Source organism: Hoplias malabaricus, chromosome 1 (genome assembly GCF_029633855.1).
Source record: "Hoplias malabaricus isolate fHopMal1 chromosome 1, fHopMal1.hap1, whole genome shotgun sequence".
NCBI classification, from domain to species: Eukaryota; Metazoa; Chordata; class Actinopteri; order Characiformes; family Erythrinidae; genus Hoplias; species Hoplias malabaricus.
Window position 1 is genome coordinate 60338949 of NC_089800.1, and position 9309 is coordinate 60348257.

The 9309-nt window shown below is 40.0% G+C and overlaps 1 protein-coding gene across 4 annotated transcripts in view; it reads left to right on the top strand.

Annotated features, from left to right (window-relative positions):
* Positions 1 to 8907, top strand: part of mipol1 (mirror-image polydactyly 1) — a 53393-nt gene extending 44486 nt beyond the window's left edge. For all 4 annotated transcript variants that reach the window (XM_066669266.1, XM_066669284.1, XM_066669275.1 and 1 more), the window contains exons 13-14: positions 3185 to 3388; positions 8309 to 8907. In XM_066669266.1, the coding sequence (XP_066525363.1) occupies positions 3185 to 3388; positions 8309 to 8375 (271 nt within the window). In that variant the 3' untranslated portion in view covers positions 8376 to 8907. The remainder of the gene's footprint in view (positions 1 to 3184; positions 3389 to 8308) is intronic.
* The last annotated feature ends 402 nt before the right edge of the window (positions 8908 to 9309 follow it).

Consider the following 9309-nt stretch of genomic DNA (forward strand, 5'->3'; position numbering starts at 1 on the left):
ATGTTTTTTTTTCTTGTTTAATAAAGGGAAAATGCATTGTTGCACCCTTGCTGACCCACATGGTGACTGTGTCGAACTCTCTGCTTTGTTTAATTTAAGCACTCCTCTCAGAAGCTGATAATCTTATGGCAGTTATTTAAAGTCACCTCTGTCTTCCATTTTATTCAAAGCTCTGGATTTGAATGTTATCATAAATGTAAAGAAAGTCACTGATACTTATTGCAAGGTGTTAATAATTACATATCAACCTGGTATGCGAGGCTTTCTTCAGAGGTTTTTAACTGTTGATTTTTTTTGTTTTTGCGACAAAGCGTAATCTGCGCATACATCTATGTAACCTCTTGCACCTCTGGCTTTGTTTTGCTTGACATTATGTGCTGCAAAATACATTTTGTGGATTGTCTGCAATGCTTCCCAGCAAGTGAGCGCCACCGAGGAGAAAAAATATCAGGAAACTAATTCAAAACGCACAGCAGTGCTTCTGATTCCTATCCCCTCCCAACCCACAACGAACAGCCCTTATGTTTCATTAGCAAGGTAGGAAACCAGCAGTAGTGGTGACAAGTTTGGGTTCTAAATATGTGCATGGGAAACTGCCACAACCTTTATCAGAGCTCTACTGGCATTGTGAAGTGATGTATGGCCGATGAGGAAGGGCTGAGGGTGTGGTTGCTTGTTGCTTTCTGTCCAGTGTAGGTTGCTGTGGATACCAATTCAAAGAGGTGGTTCCATGACTGCTGGCTTTGCTCACTTCTCTTTATTTTGTTCCCGCAGGTACATCTGTGTTAAAAGGGTATTTTACATATCCTCTTTGATAGCAAGCCGTGGTAATGTTAATGTTTAACTCCTCTCCTCAGGTAGAGAGGCAGGTTCACTGGGATCCAGCCTCTGTGATTAGTTATCTTATGATTCTGGTTAATGTTTTGCAGGGTGCTCAGACCTGATGTCTGCTGGGCCTTCCAGAAACTAGAGCAGCACACATACACACAAAAACACAGACATTAAACCTCAAGCAAGTGTAGCAGGCGCACAATATAACATTTAAAGATAAGAACGAAACAGGAGCCGTATAAACTGAATCTGTCTGGCTACATTTCCTCAAAGTGTAATTGAAGTTCTATGTGCAAGTTTCATTTTAAGTGGATGTTTGCATTTCATTTCGTTTCATGTGGACCTCGTAACAGGGTGTTTGTCTCATGTGAGTCCTAAAACCTGAAGAATGTTTTCAAGGACAGATAAAAGGCTTTGGTTTTAAGTTGAATGGAATAAAGACAGAAGTTCCAGCTTACATTGAGTGTGTGGTCAGCAGGCTTTCTCACTTCTAACACAAACAGGCTTGAGAATGTTTAATCTTATTTTATTTAATTGTGTTTAGCGTCTTCTCTTACAACATTTATAAAGTGATCCGAGATACAGAGGGGAGTGTGTGTGTGGGTTGGTTGTTGTGGGGGGTGGTTAAGATAAGATAATCCATAGTAAGGCATTGCTCCGCTGCCCTTGTTTGTCACTGTCATTGGACCTTCGTACCCAATATGTTTGCATTTAATTAAACAAAGCACACAACTTTACCTCACTTCCTTGGCTATCAATATCACATCAGAATTGATTTTTTTTTTTTTTTTTTTTTTTTTTTTTTTTTTTAAACAAAAAGTAAGGGAGAAGCATGACATGGACGCCTCCCAGAAACTAATTAGAAAGACAACACGACAGAATGAGTAATATGACATTAAGGCAAAAACACACACAATGATTTGGCTGAGAGTCAAAGCCCAGTGGCAATCAATCTAGCTTATTCTGTGAGTAAAACCACAGAAGCCCTCCTCTGTAGCAGTGGTAGAAAGGAGAGCTGTAGTTAGTATTGTTGTCCTGTTGTGGCCTATTATTCAGTGTATTCAGTGGATTCCCTAACTAATTATGTTTAGGTTTTTGTGAGGTCTCACCTGGTCAGAGTCCACCTGGACAGGTTATTGATGACATCTACCTTGTCATAAAAGACTCTCTGAATGTAAAGGGTTAGCAGGTGCTGCTTATACCTCTGACTTGAAAGCAGTTTGTTATTGCTCTCATTTCATACACAGCCTGTTGTTGCTCTTATTTCATCTTAAATATACTATTAGTGCTATTTTATATATTTCTCCTTAGACTGCAGTATAAAGCACATACTCCATTAATTATAATCCATACTCACATTTATTTTATTGGGTTTTCACTGATTTTATTGTCTGACCATGAGTCTAAAATGGCAATCGATGCAATGTAATATGTGGAGCAGGTAAGTTCAAAGGTTTTCTTTTTCCCTCTCCCATTCTGTCCAGAAGAGTGCTGGACAATCACTGATTCTCTTCCAAGCACAAATGCTACATTTGTATTTTTCCTAAACTGTCTTTTTAAATTGTTATATTTTTTATTTAAGCTGAAATGCCTTTTTTAGCACACACTCTCTTTTCTTATGTATTCTTTCCCCCATTTCATGTGTGTGCGTGTGTGCAGCACAGGGCAGCGTGTTGAATTGTAATGTATTCCACTACCTGCTCTGCTGCATTATTACCCTCAGATATTGTCTGCTGTACCAACATTCCATTTCAATATTAGATGTGTCTGTTGGCACAGGGTGTTGATATAGTGTTACCATCTCTCACCTACAGGTAAACTGGGAGCATGCTCTCACTGTATGGGGTCAAGTTGTGTGTTTGTGTAAGGAACTTGGCCGTTAGTATTTCTCTCCTTGTGCAGTGGAAGAAGTGACAGAGCAAATAGAACTTCTTTAGCTTTGACTGATCCAAATGTTTTGATTCTATCAATATGTAATAGACTACACACATTGGTTCATGTAATAAAAAGCTAGAAGTCACAATTACAAAAAAAAAAAGCTAGATCTCCTTTATCAGGCCACAAAACATGAAATAACAAGTACAGTTAAGGTGCTATAAAAATAATATAAACTCTTCAAATGACCATGAACTAAAATGTTATTGTTTCAGGCAAAACGTTTGCTTCTGATTTAACTGATCATCAATATTATTGCTGATATTGTCTTCCATAAAATACAATAAATAATAGTGAGCTTACTGTTTGAAATGCTATTATGAGTGTTCCCACCAACCAGAGTGTTTCGGTTTTGGATTATTAAGAAAGATCTGGTGTAAATGAGTCAATGCTTTTCTATATATCATTTTTCTGTTAGTGCACAACAGAGCCAGAGACATGAGTTTAGTTGGAAGCATCCAGCAAGGTCTCAGTCTCCTACATGCGATAAGGACAGCCCTGCAACTTCGACCCAAACCCTGCTGATCCATCTGCAGCAGATGAGTTCGGAGCTTCAGAGCACGCAGACCCAACTGCACCGGGCTCAGGAAGCTGAGAGCGAGGCCACCGCCAAAGTGCAGAAGTAAGTACAAGTGTTAGTAAACCAAGCAGTCAGTTACAGGTGTATTCAGTTATTATTCACCTCACCATGATATAGGTTATGACTCAGAGTAAATTTTGCAGTTTGCAACTTTCTGATAGTTATTTGGGTAAATAAATGTGAAAATTGTAGGACCAAATAAATAAATAAATAAAAACCTCAACAAATTTTTACCATTGTTAAGATAATTGATGTGATAGGATTACCATCATTCAGAGCCCATTTATAAAAGCCATGATTTATTTTTAACCTCCCCTACTGTAGATATGCAGACTTGTAATATTACTCTGGCTTCCAGTGAGCCTCTGGGAGCTGCCCTGTGAATCAATCTCTCTCTCTCTCTCTCTCTCTCTCTCTCTCTCTCTCTCTCGCACCACGGCTCCCCACACAAAGCAAACACGGCTCGGCCTGCTGATCTATTTACACGATGAATTAACCAACCAGGGGGTGGGGATGCAAAGCTAAGGGGGTGCTCAAAACCCTGAGAGAACCCCCATCACCCACCATCAGCATGAGAAGCCTGAAAAAGAGGGAACTTTACAATTGTGTTTAAGGAGGAGAAGGTCCTGAAATGGTTCTTTTTTCTGTGGCTACATCCACAGACTATGTTCACTAATGTGGGACTTTAGACCCCTTAATGCACTCTGTCCAGCCCAGCACCATTTAGTGTTCCATTTTCATGGTCAACTCACTGACACGGAGAGCACTGAAGAAGAAGAGAATAATATAGGGCTATAAAATATGACTTATAAGAACATTGAGTATTATAATGCTATAATGCAGTGCGGGGAAAAGTACTGTTAAACAATCAATTATATGGGAAGATTAAATTAAACATTTGCATAATGAACCGAAAAGTCAACAGAAAATACAGAGCAAAACTGTGGGCTTCAATAAGTAATTAAAAAAGTGAAAATGTGACTCCTCACAGTCCCTAATGGACCTGGTAGACGCTCAAAAATTTAAAGTCATTATCCTTGAAAACCATGAGGAAATCAAGTTCTGCTCTTGTTCCCCAAGTATTTCTGTTTATCTTTCCACTGTGAGAAGACAGTGATCAAAAAGTAGTTGCTGAGAAAAGGAAAACTCTACTGAAGTCTAGATTAGTTTGTGCGTATGAAGAAATGATGAACTCTAAATTATTAATCTGTCTTTGTTAGGGGCTTGTTACTGTTACAGTGCTGTGTCCAGTTTGTGTTTTTCTGAACCACTTGCCTGTTTGCGTTAACACACTGATTTAGAGAAATGACCCAGCCATGTCCACAGTGCAAGGTTCAGCTATGTGTGAATCACAGTTACTGCTGTGAGGGGAACATCTATCTCACCACTGTGCCATGCAATTTTACTGGAAGTAGAAACAAGCGAGTTCCACTCCTTCTGAGAATCATCATGTTATTTGTTTCCCTGAAGCCTGAATCAGTGCCAGCGTCGAGGCTTAAGTCTTCTCTGTGCCAGACGCTGTGTAGTGGCCACACTCTGGACCAGACCCTTCCCCTTTTTTTAAACCACAGTTTATTTGCCAGAGAAGGGGCCTGAGTATTGGGGGGGGGCTGTGGCCGAACTGTGGAGAGAGAGGGTTGTGGGTTTTTTTTTTTTTTTTGGGGAAAGGAGAATCAGAGGTCAGATTCAGACAGAAGCACCATCATTATGAATCACAGACAGTTGCACGTCATGGAATATTTAACAGGAAAATTCATGGAAGCCTTAACAACTAAATATATAGGGTTTTTTTTTCATTATTTAGTGTGTCCAATCCCTTTACTACAGTTTCTACTTGTTTGAAGAAACCTACTTTCATTTTTCTTTAGGAATCTGCATGGATATGTAGGTATTTTTAATAAATATCTTTATAAATAAATATTTTTTTAATAATAATAAAAAAAAACACCTGAGAAGTTCAGTCTTTTGCATTTCAGCTTCTCACATCTCCCGTTTCCAGTTCTGTTGTTTTAATGCAAATCTTTTTGACTGTCTTTTCTTGAGTAACAGTATTTAGACAGGTACACATTCTTTCAGACCCACAGCTTTGGCTTGTCTCCTCGCAGTGGAAGGATAGTCAGAAATGACTGGATTTTTTTTTCAGACAGGGCAAGGTATAAGAACTGCTCACACCTGAATGTTAGCTGACACTCAGATGGATACCCCATGGTCACTGGACTTCTGGCGGCTGTGGGAAGCTGCTCTGACGTGGGCCTCGTCACACAGCAGTGAGAAGAATGCAGAGCAGGGTCGGGAGGGGCTCTGCCCCCTCCGTACGTTATACCGGGAGGAGGAAGCCCTCAGCAGCCCCAGAATGTGGCACCTGAGTGCTGGACCTGCAGCCCCCATTGATAGAGGGACTGAGCTGAAAGTCTAATGACCTACTGAATCAAACTTGGCCATGAGAAGCACACAAAGGCTCTTTTCATCGGCCGGACGGCCCACAAATGGGCTGAGGCTTGTGTTTCCCATCAGGCCTTGGGCATGCACGCTGCCATGTGGTCCTGCCTCTGTCTGGCACAGCTGGTGCTGACCCTCCATGCTGGCCTGTTGTTGCTCCATCTTTACTCGCTCTGCTGCTGTTCACACTGTCCTCCAACAGCACTCGCTGTAACTGTAGTGCTTTGACTGACTCTTCAGCCAGGAGCAACAACACTCCCGCAGAAACACTGGTGTTTCCGTGAGCTATAGACAAACCAGCGCTGTTTTGAAATTTATGCAAGGTCGCTGTTTACTCTGTCTTTTTTTTCAGCTGTAATTGTTGATTTTGTGTCCCTGTGAATTCTTAATCAGGATTTATGTTTTTGCTGGATCCTCCCTGGCGTGTATGTTTGGGTTTACTGGCTACTCTCTGCAAACAGTGTTTCCCAAATCCCCAGCAGCACATCAGCACACCTTGGACATCCTGCTGCAGAAGTGTTAGGTTCGCTAATTGTGCAAATGTGACAGAGACTAACAAATGCTTTCAAAAATCTAAATATTTCCCCCAAAGGAAATGTGTGTGATCTGTGTGTTTTTGTGGAGATGGTGAGGACTACAGAGTGCTGTCCAAAAGTCAGAGCCCACAATTCGTTTATTTTATTTTGAATTACTGAATACTTACTGTCTACCCTTAGATTTTGGTATCCACTCATTTTCTTTTCAAGAGACAGGCTTGATCCCATCTGATGTTTTTTTTTATGCAACGCCATCAAAGTTCAGACTTTGGTTGCAGTATGTGCTTCTCCCAATCGAGGTCCCACTTCCAAATTCTGACTGATCAGTCTATACATTTTTTGTTGTTGTTGTTCTAGTGGAAATGTACTTCATTATTAATCTCCTTTACTCAGCATTGACCCATAGCTTTACATTTTCTCTAAAAGATGACATTATTAGGTACAGTTTATCTGACGTCACTGTTAGTGCTTACCTTAGGATTCAAATGTTTCCATTGTCATTAAGTTTCAACCCACTTTAATAGAATTATTTGAGAACCACTGGTCTAATAGGTTTTGTGTAGCTTAAGATATATTTTCTTCTTTTTTCTTTTTTGTTATATTTTTTCCTCATTTCTGATCACAAGAATAATAATAGTGAAAATAAATAACTTACACTTCCTGTCCGTGTTGACTAAAAATGAAATAAAAGAAGGTTGGATGTGTGTCTTTTGCGCAGACGTAGAGGAGAGTTTGCTGGTGAGTGAATGTGTGTATGCTCGTGCATGCCTGTGTTTAGCAACAGTGACCTTTCATAAATATTAGTCAGTATGTTATCCCTGTTTTCTCTCCCTCAGTCTCAGATTGATGTGACGCATCTCTCGGCCACATTTGTTTTGTCCGTGTGCACACAAACACACACGTGTGGAGTGTATATACTCAGTGTGTCTCTGTGTGTGAAATACATATGGCCCAGCAGTCAGGCTCAAATCTCCCAGCGCAGGGAAAACAGGTGGAGGCTGCTGAAGAAACAAGGCTGGGGTCAGACCACTCCCATATGTTCCCTGATAAGAGCAGCCTGAGCCGACAATGGCCAACTATAGCATTCAACCACATTGCCTTTCTTCAGACTATTACTATTAGTCTACTACACTAATGCTGCTCTGTCAGTATTGGTTTCCAATGTTAATGGAGCTGTCTCACGGCACGGTGAATTATTTTTATCAAAAGAAAGTCCCATGGGCTTCTGAAAAACCCTTAGTATCTGAGTGTGTTATCAGAACAAAACCTCATACCTCCTTTTTTAAAAGAAGTTAAAGCACTGCTCTCTACATTGTATTTTTTTTAAACAGTGTTCCATTAACTTTTGCTCAAATGTAAGTTTTTTTCTTTTCCCTTACATTTTTGGAGGATGCTTGATTTCAATAATAATACACACGCCAAACTGTTTTATGGAAAAATGGAGCCTCAGGTCTGAAAGGGTTCTGTTTTACCACCATCCCATTATCAAGTGCACATTTGGTTCTACAGATACATTAGAGTTTTACACACTTCTGTCGTAGTAATGTAGATTAATATTAGCTTCCGAGAATCGCTCCCAGCCAAAAAAATGCAGTTTCAATATGTATTTTACAGTTTTATTGCTTTTAGTATTTCATTGTCTGCATTTATTCAGGGGAAATAAGTTGTGAATGTCTGATATAAATGGTAATGTGTGAATTGGAGGATTTGGTTTTATGAGAAAAGCAGGGATCCCTATACTCAGCCCTAAGCCACTGGTCTTTCTGCACACAGGTTACTCCACCACACAAAACAGTCTTGTTTGTCAAAGAGGGAGTGAAAAGTGCTTGTTATTTTAGGATCTGATTTAATTTGAATGATGGTTTCCTTCTTTGAGAGCTGTCTGTGTCAGGCCTTCAGTCTTCATCCTCCTTTACAAGAGGAGCCTTGTGTCAGAATAAGAAATAGGTGACAATTTGTCCATTCATCTCTCTCTCTCTCGCTGCAGGTTGGAGAGGTTGGTAGAAGTGCTGAGGAAGAAGGTGGGCACAGGGAGTGTCCGCACTGTGATGTGACCGGCTGCTGACTGGCCGGTGGGTGACCATAGCAGACGGACACATCTGGTGGCCAGGCTGCTGTGTTTAAACAGCCGAAGCCCGGCCTGGGCAAACACAGGCTGGAAGTGCTGCTCGCTCTCTCACCCTCAGCCCTGCACTCAGTCCCAACCAGGCTCTATCGTAAATGTTTAACCACTGGTTCTCAGTGCTCCAGTCACTGACTGATACTGCTGCAGTCCACCCCTGTTACCCAAAGACTTCAAGTCTCTTTTTGACGTATTCAGCTGTGTGTTTTTTGTAAGTTTTGTTAGGTCAAGGGGGAATTAGATATTTAATGAATAGCCGCTCCTTTTCACATGTCCACTCTAAATATGTCATGTATCAAGCTGAGTCTTTGATGTTACAGTAAATTTATCACAGAATAATTTCAGCTGTATATGGGCAGTATTATGTTCAATATTTTACAAGCATTAGAAAATAAAGGGAGGTTGATTTTTCAGCTTTTTAGCTGATAATCAGAACATCTCTGTAACATCTCAGTAATTTTAAATTAAAGGTTTTAAATAAAAAAATTTGTTTCTTTTGTAAATGCAAATGTGTCCTTTTTTCCACCCAATATTGTCTTCAAATTGCACTTTTCAAGAGTGAAATCTATCCTACACAAATATTCCAGTGTTAAATGAACACTTAGTGTAATAATTGAACACTCTCAGTGTTAAGGTAACACTAATAGTGTTGATTTAACACTGGAGAATTTGCTGTGTGATGTTATCAAGCATCAACATTAGTGCCTTAGTTTATAACAGATTAACTGTCCTTAATATATTTGCCATTAGAAATAGTGATGATTTGCACCAAAATAATATTATCTGTAAGAAGAGAGAACTACCGTGATTTAACAGGTGAAATATTCCATAAATTTGGCGGTGGTTTTACTAAATTGATTTTTCCA